At 49.6% G+C, this 18,787-nt stretch overlaps 1 protein-coding gene across 1 annotated transcript in view; it reads left to right on the forward strand.

The window, feature by feature from the left end:
- Nucleotides 1-250: 250 nt before the first annotated feature.
- LOC149863276 (IgGFc-binding protein-like) overlaps nucleotides 251-18,787 on the forward strand; it is a 57,126-nt gene continuing 38,589 nt past the window's right edge. Inside the window, exons 1-16 of the mRNA XM_090054147.1 lie at nucleotides 251-318; nucleotides 2,225-2,274; nucleotides 2,359-2,508; nucleotides 4,285-4,547; nucleotides 7,041-7,122; nucleotides 9,001-9,129; nucleotides 9,473-9,726; nucleotides 9,812-10,095; nucleotides 10,199-10,476; nucleotides 10,842-11,440; nucleotides 13,181-13,754; nucleotides 14,333-14,532; nucleotides 14,626-15,006; nucleotides 15,668-15,954; nucleotides 17,134-17,402; nucleotides 18,521-18,774. Of these exons, the coding sequence (XP_089910273.1) occupies nucleotides 251-318; nucleotides 2,225-2,274; nucleotides 2,359-2,508; nucleotides 4,285-4,547; nucleotides 7,041-7,122; nucleotides 9,001-9,129; nucleotides 9,473-9,726; nucleotides 9,812-10,095; nucleotides 10,199-10,476; nucleotides 10,842-11,440; nucleotides 13,181-13,754; nucleotides 14,333-14,532; nucleotides 14,626-15,006; nucleotides 15,668-15,954; nucleotides 17,134-17,402; nucleotides 18,521-18,774 (4,122 nt within the window). The remainder of the gene's footprint in view (nucleotides 319-2,224; nucleotides 2,275-2,358; nucleotides 2,509-4,284; nucleotides 4,548-7,040; nucleotides 7,123-9,000; nucleotides 9,130-9,472; nucleotides 9,727-9,811; nucleotides 10,096-10,198; nucleotides 10,477-10,841; nucleotides 11,441-13,180; nucleotides 13,755-14,332; nucleotides 14,533-14,625; nucleotides 15,007-15,667; nucleotides 15,955-17,133; nucleotides 17,403-18,520; nucleotides 18,775-18,787) is intronic.

Consider the following 18,787-nt stretch of genomic DNA (forward strand, 5'->3'; position numbering starts at 1 on the left):
ATTAGATGGAAATCAAAAGTCTCTGTTAGTCTGTACTTTATCAGAGGTAGATAACTCAGGCCTTGGAACCCAGCAATTTTTGTTCCTTCTCATTGACACTTCGCTGAAAGGGCTTTATCACTGTCCCCACCCTCTGTCAATATATTCTGCTGTTGCACTCTTGGAAACCCTCATTTCCTCCTTGCTGGGAGAAGTCAGTGCGTTGATATGTATATGCCACTGCACAGAACATTTAGCTCTGTCTTTTAGCATGGGAACCCTCTGGCATCTACAATGTATTTTAATTTTATTCTGTCTCTCATTGCTGGACATCAAAGGGTAAGTAGCACTGTACTGAATGTACGTTAGCAAAGCTATTTTACATTAGGGGTGTATTCTCCCCTTTTAATTGAAGGATGTTGTTCAAATGAACGGTGTTATTCTTAAAATGATTGAATAATTCCATGCTATTATCTCCCGGCTATGGCAAAGCTCTGGAACACATCTGGATTGCTCGCTGGGACATCTAGAAGGGAGAGGTCTTCTTCAAGTTATCCACAAAATGCTTAGATGGCCGTGAACACTAATTACTTGTCTTCCTTTCTATTCAGATGCTTCTAAAATACCCTTCTCAATGGGATCTAACTGTTATGCAACATGTTATAACGAGTGGTTAGCGTGACGGAAATGGGAGTTTCTTCGCAGGCTGGACTTGCTCTTTGAGCGCATGGCATGGTCTTTGTGTTGTCCTGATCTGCCTGTCCATCCTCCAGCCAGCTTGGTCCAGAAGCACCTTCTAATCACTCTGTCCCTTTCTTCATGCTGTGCTTTGCTCTTGAAACACTCTCCAAAATTCTGTCCTTTCTGCGTGTCACCACTTGAGTTTTAGCAGCAGGAAGTTTGTGGCATATCTTTGATGCATTTGCTAAGCAACAAGACCTCATTCTATGCTGTACCAAGCCCTAAACAAAAGGACTGGGGAGCAGGGCACAATGGACGTAGGGTGAGCTGTACGGCACCGAGTCAGGCAGCCAACACCTGCTCTTACAGCTGGACGGTGTTCTCAGTCTGCCCCTGCCCATTGCAGGCTCTCATGTGGATGTGCACGGTGCACAGCCACCAGATCCATTAACTATGGATGCAATATTTCTGCCCCAGCACAGGGCTGAGTTTTGGACCTGGGGTCCAGTGTTGCCTCAATGGTATAGTTTCATAGTAGGGTCCCCTGCCACAGTTATCAGTGTAGTTATTTAATATTTCTATAGCACCACAACAGTATTGCCAACTCTCATGATTTGTGGCATTGTTCTTAAAGTCTGTGCTTTGGGAATGTGAAAACCTTAGCTATATATATATATATATATATATATATATATATATATGCAACACACTCACACACATGCATATATATATATATATATAAATATATATATGCGCAACATATATATAAGAGAAAGAGCTAAGTTCTTCGCATTCCCAAAGTGTAGACCTTAAGAACAATGCCACAAATCATGAGAGTTGGCAACACTGCCACAAGGTCTGCACAATGCATTACAGACAAACTAAAGGGCAGGTCCCTGCCCAGACGAACCTGTGGTATAAAATGGAGAGAGGGTTGCCTGTGGCAGACAAAAGTGGTAAGAGGTATGCAGAAGATGCAGGGAACCTGGAAATTGCAGCAAAGTGCCAGGCGAGAGATTGCCCTTGCACCCCTTAGTGTTGGTGTACATGACAGCACAGCATGCAGGGGAGCGGGGAAGCTGGCCTTTTCCCTTAGCTTTAGTGAGGCTGCTCTCCATCCTCCAGGTCCCAGGCCCCAGCAGAGTGTGTCACCTGTTGCACCCAAAGTCAGTGGGACACAGGGCTGAGGATCATTCACAAAACAAAACCAGCTAGCTCTTCTTTGAGTGACCCTTGTAACCTCAGAGCAAAGCCAATTCTGGGGAGAAATGGCCTGGCACGCAGAAGTGTTTGGTTTTGACGGGTAATGCACTCCCCCCATCTCCGACTACGGTTCCAAGCAATGAGATGAGTGAGACGATGGAGGCCACCAACCTTTGGCTCAAAGAAGAGTTTGGTTCTCCCAACGCACCCACTGTGTTCAAAGAAATATCACCATGTTTCAGGAGGATTTAAGCCTCCACCTTTCCTTTGACCTGCTTATTGTTAGCACCAGTGTTTCCTTAGGATTTTATTTTACAGTCACCTGATCCACATGGAGTTAAGGGAATATTTTTCTCAACAGGATCGAGCAAACAACAGCTGACAGTTTGAGAACCTTGGAGCCTGGAACAGGTAAGTGCACCTCTACCTTGTACTGCGAATCTCCCGTGCACTGCCCAGCCCATTCCTCCAACCTGTTTTCCTCCTGTGTTTCAGCCTACATCACCAGATGCGATTTTAACAACAACTCGAGGCCTTTCTGTGACTGGACCCAGCCGTGTGCAGTGAACCAAGGAGTGTGGATCAGAACGAAACACGCCACTCCCACGGAGGGCACGGGTCCAGATGGCGGCTACCCTGATAGAAGTAGGAGCTCATTTCAAACCTTCTTGATTTCCTAGCAGACAAGACAGCTGATCAGCTTTTCTGCCTGACTTCCCTTCTTAAAGGACCCTTGAGGCACACTAAGCTTTTAAAAATATTTTTCAGCCACTCATTTCCTTGTATGCCGAGGCCTGGCTGGTCTAAGTGCAAGACTCTCTCCCCTTGTCACTTGTAGATAACCTGACTTGCCGCAGGGTGAGTTGGAAATCTGTCAGTTCAGGGACGCAGGAAAAGGCTACTATGGGTGGACCTAGGGTTTTGAAAAGTGGGGTGCAGATGGTGTGGCACATCATCACATATAGCACAATACATTTTTCTCCAGTTACAGAGAAACTAGAAGCTTTACTAATATGCCAGGGGCCTGGTGCTACATTATTCAATTTAAGAGCCAAACAGAAACAAATGTAAGTGTAATGGAATGTGAAGTAATTCGATAGATTTCTAGATACAGTTTAAAAAAACACAAACTAGGCAAAAAATAGTCAAAAGGTATAGTTTCATTAATCGTGTCATCCTTACAGTTAAATGCACATTTATGCAGATTCATAAAACAAAACAATATCTAGTCGTCTTGAGTGTCTTGACAGTGCCTCCAGTACTTCAGTGCCCATCATTTCTACACCTGAGTTAACATGGCTGCACCCAAGTTAAGGCTTTTAGCTAAAGCTAAAGACAGTCTGCAGGGCTGTGATATAGAAGAGATGTGTTACCAGGAATGGCTAACAGACAAAATTGGAAAAGAAACATTCATATGAATAGGGAAGGATTAAAACCATTAAAAAGGAGAGAGGGCTGTTAGCACCTGTGAAGTGAAGAGAGATTTGCAAGAATCAGGTAGACTATGTCACGAAGTCAGTTGAGTCTGTCAGCACTGCCTGAATAGAAATGCAACCCCTTCCCCGCCCCCAAATCAGTTAGTTTTAATGTCTGGAGGGGGCAGAATCAAAGGGGGAAGGTGCAGCTGCACCACTGCACTCCCCTGGGCCTGCCCCCGAAGGCTGCATATACACCGCTGTAGAACAATGAGAATGCAGACTTCTGCCACAGTGCACGTACAGTAACGTTATTCAAGGTTCGGCTGGTGTCCACGTTTGTTGACAGTAATTAACGGCAATAACTGTAAGGATTCTAGACCCAACAATGACATCCCCCATTACTCAAGATGTCACAGAGTATTACAAGGATGACTTTATGATAAAATTTGCTTGAAAATTTGACCATAGGGTGCGTTTGTGGTGCAATCACCTACCCTGGAAATCTTCAAGAGGAGACTGGACAGTCACCTCAGTGGGATCACCTGACCCCCCAGTTATCTTTCCTGCCTGGTGCAGGGGGCTGGACCTGATGATCTTCCAAGGTCCCTTCCAGCCTTGCAATCTATGAATAAAAGCACGTTCACAGTCCAGTCCTCCAAAGAAGGGCGACTGGGGATTTACTGCCATCCCTTTGTATGCCCCACCTATGTGCTATCCTAATCGTAGCAAAAGCCACATTACTGTGCACTATTCAGCCATCTGATCTCACAGATAGCCAACATCAGACCTAGTCAGTAGTTGTCCCAGAGTAGAACTGGTTGAGAGTTTTCTGTTGTAATCACTTTATGTGTATAAAAAAACTGGCAAAATCACTTCTTGTTCTTAACTATAATACAACCTTTTCTGCTGTTAAACAGTGCCCAGGATCCACTCCAAAGATGGCTACAATTCAGTGTTAAATGACACCAAGCAAAACACAAATCTCTGTCTCTCCATTCTGCAGGTGGCTATTTCATTTACCAAGAGGCCAGTAACCTCATTCCGTTCGATGTGAACAGGCTTGAAAGTCCGAGCATAGTGGTTTACGGAGACATATGCATAGACTTTTGGTATCACATGCTTGGTTCAGAGGATCAGAATGGGCTGAAAGTCATTGTGCAGGATGAGGCAAGAGAATCTGAGGTTTGGAGTCAACATGGAAACCAAAGTTCTTCTTGGCTGTACGGTTTCAAAACTGTTCCTTTTAAGGCAGAAAAAAGAATCAAGGTAACAGACACCAAGAACACTCCTAAATGTTTGACATGGCAGGAACAATTTTCCTAATCCTTGTTACGCTGTAAAAGGTTGTGCTCTAAAACCAGGAGATCTTGGTTACACTTGGCAATTCAATGACTTGAAACAAAGGGCAATTGCATCAAATTACAGTATAAATAGAGTGTGCTCTGCTTTTGTCCCCTCTAATTACCACTTCATCATATCATGTTAATGGCATAACTGAGAATAATCAGGGTGTAAATGAAGTGTAGTCAGTGTATCTGGATTCCAAAATGGCATGCAATAAGTAAGGAACTAAAGTGACAATAATAAGTGCTTTAGACCTGTAGTTAACCTTCTATCATAAAGGCTGCCTGTAATCGTTAAAAAGTGTACACACAATATATTTCCAGTATATTCAGATTATAATTAACCTGTAAGATTGCTGCATTATCAAGTGTAACCAAAACCTTCTATGTCAAAACAAAAAAGAAAACCCACTTCAAAAAAGCCATTTTGGGAGTAGCTCTGGACCAGTTCCACTTTTGGTGCATTCTTGTTCTTCAGTAGGCAGCAGCACTGTGTCCAAAATTGGTTAAAATATGGCCCAGAGCACTGCAGTTGTAGCAAATGTTTATCCCAAATGTTGTGAATCTATTTACCCTTGACTCTGCTTATCAAACTTTTGCTGCAGCACCGTGAAAATGTCCTCACAATGATTCTTTGTGCATTTAGAGATTATTATATATTTACTAGGTGCATCTACATTTGCAATTAATGTGTTGCAATAAACTCCAGAGCAGTTTGAGCCAGAAAAAAACTGCTCCTGGGGCAGCATCTACACATGCAACCTGAGACAGCAGCAATTTGAGATGAGGTAGAGAAGCTTGCAGCTGGCTGGGCTGACCAGGCACAATTTATGCCCCGAGTCATTGTCTACATGTGTGTTTCAGTGCAATAAAGTACACTGCCGTACTTTATTTCAGTGCAGTAAAGTACTCTACTGTCCCCTACAGTACTATCCTACAGTGGAATTAACTACTTTACTGTGCCCTAATGCTAGTGCACATGTAGACAGTGACACTTTATTGTGAAGCTAACTGGTCTATTTTGCAGTAACGTGCATGTCTAGGTGCACCCATGTGTAAGTTTTCTGTTATGTGTTTGTATAGCATCTTGCTCACTTGGAAAGTTCCTAGCTCTAGTTTTCGGTTAGAAACAATGAGCTTATTTCTCAGTTTACTGCACTTTTACAAGATTGACCATAACCTCAACCTGAACTCATCCTGCTTTACCCCAGTATAACTGAGAGAAGAATAAGTCTCTGTGAATTGTCCTGTTGCTCTTAGTTACATTGTATGTAAACACTTTTGCCTTCCATCTTCCTTACAATGACATGGATTTCAGGCTGCAGACTACTTACATAAATGTGATGGGTTTGTCTGTGAGTTGGGTTTAAACCATCTGGGCACTGTCTAAATCTGACCCTTCAATAGATCTGAAAAAACAAGTATCAGGGCACAACAGAACAATGTGTCAGGTCCCTGCTTTGATATAAGCATTGCTTTTAGATTTCCACAAAGTCCCCTGCTTTAAAAAAAAAAGTAGTAAATGCATTTAGTGAGGGGAATGGTCCTGCATGCACTACAATACTGGACTACAGGGGTGTGCAAAGCAGGCCCTATTCAATTCAGATTTGGCCTGAATCAGGGACAGTGATTTGAGTTGTTGATTCAGATCCCTGTCCCTGATTCAATTCAGCCGAATCTGAATCTGAAGATTCGATGCTGATTCGGAGAATCAGAGATTCAGAGAATAGACACAGCTTTAAAAGTTTTTTCTACATACCTTGAGGTAGCAGGCACAGCTTGTGATCGCTGTGATACTGGGGTGGATAGAGCGTCCCACAGCAGCGTGGGGGGCCCTCTACTGGTTGGCAGCAAACCCGGAAGTGGACTGGAAGTACTTCTGCTCCACTTCTATGTCTGCCAGGGAGCACACAGGAGGGCTCCCCATGCCCCCCAACTCAGTGATCAGCCACAGGAAGACCCCTGTGCTCCCCCAGACCCAGGAGGCACCAGTCAACAAGCCAGAGGGTGCGGGGGGTCCCCCTAGAGTGCTCCCCATCAGACCCGGAAATGCTTCTGATCCAGTTCCGGGTCTGCTGCTGAGTGTGCTGGGGACCCCCGTGCTCCTCTGGGACGCTCCATCCACCCCAGCAACACAGCAATTATGAGCCGCCTGCTACCTAGAGGTACATTTAAAGCTGTGTCTGTGTCCAAATTGCTACATCTTTCCAGATCTCTCTGAATTGATTTGGAAGGTTCTGATTCGATATGGAGAGATTAAAGGGTCCTCTGATTCAATTTGGATTCAGAGATTCGGCCACCAAATCGGGCCAAATCTCCACCAGATTGAATCAAGGACCGAAGGTTCACACAGCCCTACTGGACTAGCCCCTTCCCATCATCTGAACATCAAGGATTCACTTTACATCCTGTTTAGGTCATATTTGAAGCTGTTCGAGGACTGACAGAATATGGTGACACAGCGGTGGACAATGTAGGTGTCCAAAGGGGACCCTGTGGTGAGTCTTGCCTTGCATCTAAGTGTATTCCCAGCCTACTTTTCCATTTTAAGCTGCTTGCTGTACCAGAATGCAGGATAGAGTAATGACTCATTGGTGTCCAAATGACATTAGAAGGAAGTGTTAAAGTGATATTGTAACCGTAATGGTTCACAAAATATGTGAGAGGCAAGGGTTCTTGTGGATGATATCTTTGACTGAACCAACTACATAGTTGGAAGAGACTTAAACAAGCTTTTGGTCCCTGAAAGCTTGTCTAACTCTATCCCAGTGATGCAATTGGTCCAATCAAAGATAACACACACAAAAATCCTGGCTTCTCACGTTAGGAGGAAGCCAAAGACAAAGCATTCACTATAAGGCTCAGGAGGATGTCTTGTGATTTCCCCAGTTTCCTCCCCTATCCATCCTCAGCACCCCAAACTTGTTCGAAATAAGCTGTGAGCTTCTCTAAAAAGATCCAGTTTTCATGAAATTCAACAAATTGGGTCCTGTTTTGTACCATTACTGCTGAAAGTCACCAATTTTGGAGTTTTAGAGAGGTCTCTGCTGAGCATGTATTAATAAAGAGCTTCCCTTCCTGCCTGAGCTCTGCAGACACCCTGACTTCCTGTCTGAAACAAATAACAACCAATCAGTAGAGACAAGAGGCAGCCCAAACTCTTCAATTCAAAGTATCCTGCATGGGCATTAGGGAAATTTGGTTCTGAATTGGCCATTTGAGGCTGATATCAGCATTGGACTGAATCAACACCCTGCCCCACACCCCAGATTCACCCACATTAGATGAATGCATTGTAAGGTGGATAGAAAAGTGACTGGGTCATTAGACTCAGAGGGTAATAATCGGGGCCTTGATGTCTAGTTGGCAGCTGGTATCAAGTGGAGTTCCCTGGGGATTGGTCCGGGGGCTGGTTTTGTTCAATGTCTTCATCAGTGATCTGAAAGATGGGATGGAGTCTCAGCAAGTCTGCAGATGACACCAAGCTGGGGGAAACAGTAGATACACTGGTGGATAGGGCTAGGATTCAGAGGGTTCATCTACATGTGCGCTTTAATGCACATTACCCTACTTTAATGTGCATTAAAGCATCACCAAAAAGTGCGCTTTCGCAAAAGCACATTAAAATAGGCTAATGCGCCTTTTTATAAAACCTCACAACGGAGGTACTAAATGTAATGCACATTAGCAAAAGCACATTAATGAACATGTAGATACACCCAGAGAGACCTAAACAAATCAGAGGACTGGACCAAAACAAATCTCATGAGGTTCACTAAGGACAAAAGCAAAGTCCTGCACTTAGGAGAGAACAATTCCATGCACCAGTGCAGGCTGGGGGCTGGCTGCCTGGGAAGCAGCTCTACAGAAAACGACTTGGGGGTTATAGTGGACAAGAAGCTGGAAATGAGCCAACAGCATGCCCTTGCTGTGAAGAAAGCTAACAACATACTGGATTGAATCATGTTCAGGAGTGTTGCCAGCAAATTGAGAGAAATGATACTTCCCCTCCATACTGCACTAGTGAGGCCACATCTCGAGTCCTGTGTTCAGTTTGGGCCACTCACTACAGAAAGGATGTGGAAAAATTGAGTCGAGTGGAAGTCAATGAAAATGGTTGTGAGACTGGGGGACACGACTAGTGAGAAGAGGCTGAGGGAAATGGGCTTCTTTAGTTTGGGACTGCAGGCCATGCCCATCCAGGATGTAGTGCCAGGAGATAGAGAGACTCTCCTTCAGCCCCATCATAGAAAAAGGGGACTGCTTTCCATTCTATTTTCAGTGGCTCAGCAGACAGGGACACACCTGTCACATTTCCAGTGCCTGCAAGCAGAATATGTGTCGCAGAGCCCACATCCAGTGTTGTTTTTTTGCAGAGACTGGGACACCAGTAACACCAACCACCACCCTCTCCACCAGCACACCCATGGCCATCTCTACCACTATACCGACTGACACGACTTCAACTCCAGAGATGACCACAACACCCCCGGGGCCCAGTTCAGGTGAATTCCCTTAAAAACATATATCCCAAGGGCTCCTGATGTGTTATTCTGGTGTCACTGAGACTCTGTGTCTCTGTACCAGTCTGGTTACCCTGCACGTTCCTCTGTCAGTGGGTGCAGATTCCAACCCAGGGTCTAGATCGATGCCTAAATCCCTAGACAAGGGCCTGCATGAGCAGGGGACAAGGGAACTGGTGGAGCCATGTGGTCTCATTTGTGGCTGCTGGGCCAAAGACCCAAGCCCGGGGCTGGCATTGTACCTCCCTAGTGATGACTCCGTGTGTAGCAGGGGGAGAAGTGGTGGCGGCATGGGTTTAATCCCTGGTGGGTGGGTGTTGTGTGCTGTGCCCTGCAGAGTCCTGCGTGGCGGAGGGAGACCCTCACTACCTCACCTTTGACAAGCAAATGCACCACTTCATGGGGACCTGCACCTACACCCTGTCCAAGCTCTGCGCGCCCAACAGCACGCTGCCCTACTTCAACGTGGAGGCCACCAACGAGCACCGCGGAGGCTACACGCACGTGTCCTATGTCCGCGACGTGGCAGTGGATGTGTACGGCCACAGAATCACTTTAGAAAAGGGCAGAGCGGTGACGGTGAGACCCGAGTGGTGGGAGAGGACGAGGAGGGAGGCGTACACTCGCTGCCGGTTCCAACCCAGGTGTCCTTTCTGCTTCCCAGGTGGACGGGGAGCAGCAGATTCTGCCCTTCCAGCCAGCCACAGGCCTGACAGTCTTCTCCAGCGGCATGTACGTGGTGGTGGCCACAGATTTTGGCCTGAGAGTGAGATTTGATGGGAACCATCGCGCGGAGGTGACGCTGCCCAGCACGTTCAAAGCACAGGTGTGCGGGATGTGTGGGAACTACAACCAGAACCCAGCGGACGACTTCCTGAATCCCCAGGGCGGGATGGAGCCAGACTCGACCAGCCTGGGCAACAGCTGGCAGGTCTCCAACCACAGCAGGTAGGTAGTGCTGCCGGCTCGCTTGGCGCCATCCAGGCAGTGTGCGCTGTGCAAGGAAAGCCCCCGCACCAACCCAAAACCTCTCTCGACGATCTTTCCTCAGTTGCCCTCCAGCACTACCTCAGCCCCCTATGTGCAACCAGACCACGCAGCAGCTGATTGGGAGCAGTCAATACTGCGGGCTCCTCAAGGAGGGGACCGGCCCGTTCAAGCAGTGCCACGCTGTGCTTCGCCCTGACACATACTTCAACAACTGTGCCTACGACCTGTGCGCGCTGCAACTGGAGCCCGGGGCCCTGTGCCGGAGCCTGCAGTCGTACGCGGACGCCTGCCAGTCCCTGGGAGTCACCGTCGCTGCCTGGAGGAACGCCACCTTCTGCCGTGAGTGACAGGGAACAAAAGTCCAGCACCCCTTCCCTGTTTCTAGGCTCCCATTAGGCCTATAGGTAGCAGTCATGAGCCAGGAAGGACTTGGACCTGGGAACCTCTAAGACTTCCAAGGACAGGCTCTTCTGATGTATGTTTAACTTGTATCCTCCTCTCTTGCCATTGCACTGAAGCATGACAAGACTGGTGTGAATATGGGGTGCTCAGGCAGTAGAACTGACAAAGTCTTCACTGTGCATAAGTAGACATGAGGATAGGTTGGGATGACACTGCAAATGCCATGTCCAGTGGTGATCAGGTGGCCAGAAGAGTCCCTTAGCAAACAGTTCCCAACACGATATATTTCTCGTTTCCCGCAGCGATCCAGTGTCCTGCCAACAGTCACTACGAGCCGTGTGCCACCGCCTGCCCTGCGACCTGTGCCCGCCCCATGGCTCCAGCCACTTGCGGCCTGCCGTGTGTGGAAGGGTGTGTGTGTGACACCGGGCACCTGCTCTACAATGACCGGTGTGTCCCCAGCGGGCAGTGCGGGTGCTGGCACGAAGACCGTCACTACCCAATTGGCTACGAGTTCTGGACTGATGATACTTGCTCCAAGAAATGTAGATGCCCTGCTGCAGGCAGCAAGCTGAGCTGTGCTGTGGCCTCCTGCTCTCCAGACCATTACTGCGGACTCCAGTATGGCGTGCCTGGCTGCTACCGCTACACCTACGGCATCTGCCGAGTGCACAATGACCCGCACTACAACACGTTCGACAAGGTGACTCATCACTTCATGGGCACCTGCACCTACACGCTGGCCAAGGTGTGTGGCAACATCAGCGCCCTGCCCGTCTTCAACGTGGAGGCCAAGAATGAGCATCGTGGGAACCCCTGGGTGTCCTACGTGCAGAGGGTGCGAGCCGAGGTCTACGGGCTGCGCATAGACATTGTCAGGAACCATCGCAACCAAGTCCTGGTAAGTAACAGAGATTAGAGTCATGGAGATATCGGGGTCGATGGGACCTCCAGACATCATCTAGTTCACTCCCTTGCCTCAGACAGGATCACCCCTATCCATATCATCCCCTATAAACCATGATTTAAACTGTACATAAAACTACCCTCATTTCTGATGCCACACAAACCTCAGCCCCAAAACCTGCTGCAGGTAAAGTAAAGGAACCACAGCAGCCAATATTCTACTTCTATGAAATATTGGCCGTATATGTTCAGGAGGTTCCACGTGGAGGTCATGCCGCTTGCAACACTGGACGGTATACCCCACAATCCATACCAACCTAAAACTCCTAAAACCAGACAGTAAAACTCCTCCCTGACCTCAAATATGGCATCTGTCTGACCTTAAGCAGAGATGCCCAGACCCTCTAGCCAGGAACCTCTGGCTTTGTTCCCAATAGAAGCACTGGCACAGCTCAGTCAAAGTCCCTTGCCTGGGATGCAGACAACACCCAATGCCTCCAGGAAGTCTTATCTGACAGATGTAGCAGAAAAGCAGATCATGGAGGAGAGGAAGCACCGGCAAAGTCTAGAAGCCGGGGATATTCCCATTGTAGACCATAGCCATCACTGTACCTAGATCATTCTTTACCAGTGCTGTGCAACCTCCCTTTGACATCTCTAGTGGTGGAGAGTCCACCCCTTCCATAGGCATCTCTTCTACTGCTTCACTGTTTTTACAAAGAATAAGTGTTTCTGGATATCCAAGGTATACTTACTCTGCTGCAGCTTCAGGCTTCTGGTCTGTGTCCTCCTGTCTGCAGCAAGACAGAAAAGGTGCTTTCCTTGTTCTTTGGGGCAACCCTTCAATATTTGAGGGCTACTGTCATGTCCCCTCTTAAACACCTTTTCCAAGGGTTGAATATGCCAAGCTTCTTCAGCCTCTCCTCGCAGGACTTGCCTTCCAAGCCACTGAGCATTTTTCGTGCCCACCTCTGGACTCTCTTTACCTTTTCCATGTGTCTTTTAAAAATATGGGGGGCCAAAACTTCACACACTACTCTAAATCAGAGGTTCCCAACCCCCGGGGCCACAGGAGGGTTGGTTGCCAGACAGGAAGTCCACAAGTGACCGGCATACTGTGGACCGGCAGCCAACCTTTTTTTATATGGAGCATATATTTATATTTATTTATAAATATACTCTGTATAAAAAAGGGTTGACTGCCAGTCCACAGTATGCTGGTCTCTTCCGGTCTGCAGTCACTTCTGGTCTATGGTCTAAAATGTTTGGGAACCACTGCTCTAGATGAGGCCTACCCAGTGCCAGGTAGAGAGGCATAGTGAACTCCTGTGTCTTGCATTTAAAGCTTTGTTCATGAATCCCAAAACCAAATTCACCTTTTGTGTGGCTGCAGACTCAGGCTTCCCAAAGGTCTATTTCTTCTGGGTTCCCTTATGGCTTTCTTCAAGCAACTTCTTCAAACTCACCATATATCAAATCCTCTTACCAGTTGTTTACTGGCCCTTGTAATGAAAGAGCAAGGGCTATATGCTGTAAGGGGCATTGAGCCATGCCCTGGGGAGTGGGTGTGTCTTGGGAGAGACTCTCAGAGATGAGAAGACAAAGGAAACATTCCTGATTCTCTTGCACCGTAGTATTTGGAGTGACATGATTGTTATAATGCTTCAGTTTCCTTGCAAGAGTCCTAGGTCATCGCTGGGTAAATAAGAAAGCAACATCCCTTCCCTACCCTTAGGTGAATGGAGAGTGGACAAACCTCCCGGTGATGGGAGCCGGCGGCTCAATCCAAGTCAGCCGGAGCGGCCGCTACACAGTCCTGGAGACCGACTTTGGGCTGAGCGTGTCCTACGACACGGACCACTCAGTGGAAGTGAAAGTGCCCTCCACCTACTCCAGCCGGACCTGCGGCATGTGCGGGAACTTCAACGGGCGCAGAGACGACGAGTACATGAAGCCAGACGGACAGCAAGCCGCCAACTCCAACGAGCTGGGAGAGAGCTGGAAAGTGGAGGACGGCGACCCCTCCTGCAGCATCCCCCCCGCCGTCACGCCTCCCCCACCGTGCACTGCAGAGCAGGAGAGGCTCTACCAGAGCGCGCAGTACTGCGGCATGATGAGCAGCCAGGTGGGGGCCTTTGTGGCCTGTCACTCGGTGATCAACCCTGAGAGCTTCGCGGAGAGCTGCGTGTTCGACCTGTGTGCCCTGAACGGCAGCGAGCAGCAGCTGTGCGGCGCTCTGGAGGCCTACGCGGACGCCTGTCAGGGGGCCGGGGTAATGCTGCCTTCCTGGAGAAACGCCACCTTCTGCCGTGAGTATCTGCAGGGAATCCAATGTCTGAGCAGCCCTCTGGCGTTATCGAGGGTGTCCCCTGTACCTGTATCATGCATCGCTTACAGTTCATGCCTCGTCTCGGAAACATGACGCGCTGCTGGCAGGAAAGAAAGTCCCCTGTCTTTCGACAACCCATAGAAAAGGCAGTAGCCGTCAGGCCTGACTCTGCCAAATATGTTTTCCACCTCCTCTTGAGGTCAGAGATAGCCGAGGGACCATGCTTAGTACGTCCATAAAGTCTTTCTAACGACTCTACAGGGGAATGGGTGGAGATGTCCCCAGAAGAATTAGGCACAGCATGGAGACGTATGAAGTTGTTTCGTTATGGAAGATTCCCATAGCTAAGGGGACGTGGACTGAGTTGCTCAGTTTTACCTCCCTCTTTACTGGAACCAAATTGCTCTTGTGTGTCCTGGGCCTGAAATAGTGACTCTGGGCTTCTTCGCTCTTAGGGTGTCCTGGGGTTTAGGGTTTTTAGTGAAAGCCCGATGACCTGGTCTAGGCGGTGCTTTGCAACAGGGCCGTGAGTTAGTCCCTCCTGTGTGTGTTTTCCAGCACTCCCGTGCCCTGGCAACAGTCATTACAATCCATACACCAGCGCTTGTCCTGCCACCTGCTTCAACCCCATGGCCCCAAGCAACTGCAGCAAACCCTGCGTGGAGGGCTGCCAGTGCAACACCGGTTTCGTTCTCAGCGGGGAGCAGTGTGTCCCCATCAGTGACTGTGGCTGCCTCCATCAGGGCAGATATTACAAGGTGTGTTCAGGGCACAGTGTGGGATTTGGGGTCGTTTCCCTGCATGGTGAATCTGGGCTCTTAACAGGGTTTTTATTGGTTTATCCCTGACAGAAAGACGAAACCTTCTGGCAAACCGACTGCAAGGGCAAATGCACGTGTGCTGAGAACGGCACTGTCATTTGCAGTAATGAGACGTGTGAAGCGGACCACATCTGCAAGGTGCAGAAGGGAACCCTGGGATGCTACCCGCCAGACACCGCCACCTGCCACATCTACGGGGACCCTCACTACGTCACCTTTGACGGGAGACTCTACCATTTCCAAGGCGGATGCAATTATACCATCGTCCAGCCCTGTGCCAATTCTTCCGAGCCATTCTCCGTGACCACCAGAAATGAACATAGAGGAAGCCTGGCCTGGACAGCACTGAACTCCGTTTCTGTCACCCTGAAAAACGTTCACGTTGCTGTGAGGAAAAACAAAGAGGTCCAAGTAAGTAGGACCCCTCAGATGCAGAGGGACACGGGGTAGCCTGTCTCCTTGGCTCCTCTCCATCAGAAATGTCTCTGATTCCCAGGACTTCTTTGCCCTCACGGCTCTAAACAAGCAAGTACTGATACAAATGCTCTTCAGTACACCAGAGCCCAGGGCAGCGCTTCTTCTCTCCTAGATAACTTCAGGGTTTCAATCTGAAACCCTCACCTTGCTCCTTACGAAGCAGAAGTGTCTTTCTCCATCTGTCCGCCAAGGGAGAAAGACCTGTTACGCCTAGCCCCTAGTAAATCTGTGGAGTGGCAGTGGTCTTCCATTGAGAACATGCCGTGAGCAGTCACTCGTTAAGTGTTAATTCTGCTTCTCACCTGCACAGCTTTGTCTTGCTTGTAGAGCACTGGCAAGCAGGGGCATGACTAGGAGCCAGGACACTTGGGATCGCTCTGCTCTGGGTGGAGGGGAGAGGAAGGGCGGGAAGCAGTGCATCCTGGTAACCAGGTGGGCCACACTGCCATACCTGCACTTTCACCAAGAGCCCTGTCGGGTAGCTTCTGCCTTCTCCCAGTCCTTTCGTACGAGCTGCAACGTGTCAGCAGTGTGGACACCTCACTGATTCCCAGTGTCCTTGCTAAGCCTTTGGTTTGCGTCTCCCCTGTTTTAGGTGAATGGAATTCAAGTGGCTCTTCCCGTGAGTCTTCCTCCTGGGATTTCAGTTGCTCTGCAGGGAGCCTATGTGGTGGTTGACACCCCCGTTGGCATTCAGGTCAAGTTTGATGGTGACCACGAGATTTTTGTTCGTGCCGACGAGCGTCTCAGGGGGCAGCTGTGTGGTCTGTGCGGCACCTACACGGAGAATCAGCTGGACGACTTCCTGAAGCCAGACCACCGCCTAGAACAGGATTCAACTAAGTTTGGTGACAGCTGGCGAGTGAAGAATGACAACTGGACGTAAGTAGTTGGGGACTCCTCTGGGGGAGAAGAGGTCAAGGGTGTTACAGGCTCCACGGACACTCGCATCGTGTTGCCACACAAGTCGGTGACTTTGCCTCAGTTTGCAGCAAAGCAGATTTGACTTGTTTCCTGGGATTGGTGCGCGCACCCAGAGGCGGATTAAGGATTTTTGGGGCCCTGGGCAAAGAGAAAATTGGAGGCCCCCTTCTCCCAATGGGAGCTCTCCGGGCTAGCCTAGCCCCTCCTTGCACCACTGAACACACATACGGACACACGCACACTCGCGCACACAGAAACTCACAGACACACACAGAATTTCCCCTTGCAGGACCCCTCATTCCCCCATTCTCAATCTTTTTGAGGCCACCCGCGCTGCCCACCATGAGCCACCTATGGCTCTGTCTATCTCCCCGGCTCCCAGCCCCTGCTCTGCCCCTGCCCCACTCCTTCCCTCGCCCTGAGGGCCTCAGTCTGCCTCCCCCACCATGCCCCTGTCCCGTTAGACCTACCTGCAGGGAGCTGAGGCCAGTTGTCGCATGTGGCCATGCAGATGCACATGGGTAGCGCTGGGGGATGCGGATTTGGGGGAGCCAAAATTCACCTTTACCCTCCTGGTGCCCCCCCTCCCAGTACCACTGCCCACCTGCGGTGCTGCCGGCCTGACCCGGCCCTGCTCACAGGGAAGTGAAAGCCAAAGCTGTGGTTTTAAACTTGGTGTCATTTTTGTCTCCCTGCTCCATAGCCGATCAGTGGCGGGGAAGCAAAAATGGTGCCAAGTTTAAAACTGAGGCTTTCGCTTCCCTGCTGAGGATCTGGGGACCCCTGATTGGCAGAGGGCCCTGGGCCCAGGCCCAGGTAGCCCGTGTGTTAATTCACGTATGTGCACACCCATTCCCCTTCCAATCAGTGTTTAATGAGGGACGGAACGCCCCGCCAAGTATCTGCCATGGGTTTAATGATGCAATCCCAGGACACCTGTTCAGATGCCCTTTGTGGTGCTCCGGGACCGGCTGTTATCATTTCTTATTCCAGGAAACTTTTCATGTTGTCCCACAACAAAGGACACAGATGTCTGGGCGATCATACTTTGTCCCAGAATAAAATGGTTTCTCCTGGGACATATGCAACATCTGTTTGTTCCTCACATAATGGACCTGATGTTTCTTTCTGATGCAGCTGCGGGCCCACGGCTGTCCCGCCAGACTGCGACCTCGTGCAAGAGAGGGAGTATGAAGAGCTGTGCAAAATCATCGTGGTCAGCAGCGGGCCTTTTGTATCCTGCCATTGGCCCACTCCCCCTCAGCAGTACTTTGAGAGCTGTGTCTATGACCTGTGTGCCACGGGAGGGGACACGGAGCAGTTCTGCAAAATCCTGGGAGCGTACGCTGCCGCCTGCGAACTTGGAGGTGTGAGCCTGGGTGACTGGACAAAGGACACCGTGTGTGGTGAGTGATGCGTCCAGCCCGTGGGTGGGAAGGAACTGAACCAAATCAAAATGGAAGCACAGTGGTTGTGAAATCCTCAGCCCAACGAGCTGAATTAGAGACTCCTTGGGCAAGGCCAGTGGTCCCAGATGTTCTAAACCAGCAGATCTGAAGCTTGACCACACGGTAGGTCGTGGGCAGGAGTCCCCTAGTCCGACTGGCAATCTGTGCTCTGTTTATGGTCCCGAGTGCCTCATGTTCCATCACCTCTAAGGCTGATGCGCACTGCAGAGACTGATGCTGCTGAAGGCACTGGATGCTGGCAGTGTTCAGCCCCCCTGAATTCAGGCTCTTGATCTAGGTGCCTCATTGTGACTTTGCAAGTCCGATTTAAGACATAAGATGTAGTCATTCTGGTTCTGGATTTCTGATCAGACTAGTCACACCAGCTTTGAAAGACTGCTTGGTTGAGAAAACAGTGGACTGCAGTCCATGCCTGTCCAGGACGTTGTGTTACGAGATGGAAAGAGCCTCCTTCAGCCCCATTGTTGAAAAAATGAAGCGTTTTCCTCAGCAGAAGGGGACAGACCTGCCACATTTCTGCTGTCTGGAAGCTGGATATGTTTCACACAGCCCATAACCAGTGTTGTTTCATTACAGTGCCTGTGCCAGAAACGTCGACCACCAGTACCCCTCCGGACACCTCCACCACCCTCTCCACCAGCACCCCCACGGCCATCTCGACCACTACTCCAGCTGACACAACTACATCTCCAGAAACAACCACAAAACCCATCTTACCAGGTTCAGGTTAATTCTCTTAACAAACCTATATATGAAGGGCTCTTGATGTGTTAGTTGGTGTCTCTGCGACTCGGTGTCTCTGTACCAGTCTGGTTACCCTGCACACTCCTGTGTCAGTGGGTGCCGATTCCGACCCAGGGTCTAAATCGATGCCTAAAGCCCTAGACAAGGGCGTGCATGAGCAGGAGACAAGGGAACTGGTGGAGCCATGTGGTCTCATTTGTGGCTGCGGGCGAAATCCCAGCATTGCACCTCCCTAGTGATGACTCCGTGTGTAGCAGGGGGAGAAGTGGTGGCGGCATGGGTTTAATCCCTGGTGGGTGGGTGTTGTGTGCTGTGCCCTGCAGAGTCCTGCGTGGCGGAGGGAGACCCTCACTACCTCACCTTTGACAAGCAAATGCACCACTTCATGGGGACCTGCACCTACACCCTGTCCAAGCTCTGCGCGCCCAACAGCACGCTGCCCTACTTCAACGTGGAGGCCACCAACGAGCACCGCGGAGGCTACACGCACGTGTCCTATGTCCGCGACGTGGCAGTGGATGTGTACGGCCACAGGATCACTTTAGAAAAGGGCAGAGCGGTGACGGTGAGACCCGAGT

The sequence above is a fragment of the Crocodylus siamensis genome, chromosome 6 (genome assembly GCF_052110815.1).
Source record: "Crocodylus siamensis isolate JL-2025a chromosome 6, ASM5211081v1, whole genome shotgun sequence".
In the NCBI taxonomy this organism is placed as follows: domain Eukaryota; kingdom Metazoa; phylum Chordata; order Crocodylia; family Crocodylidae; genus Crocodylus; species Crocodylus siamensis.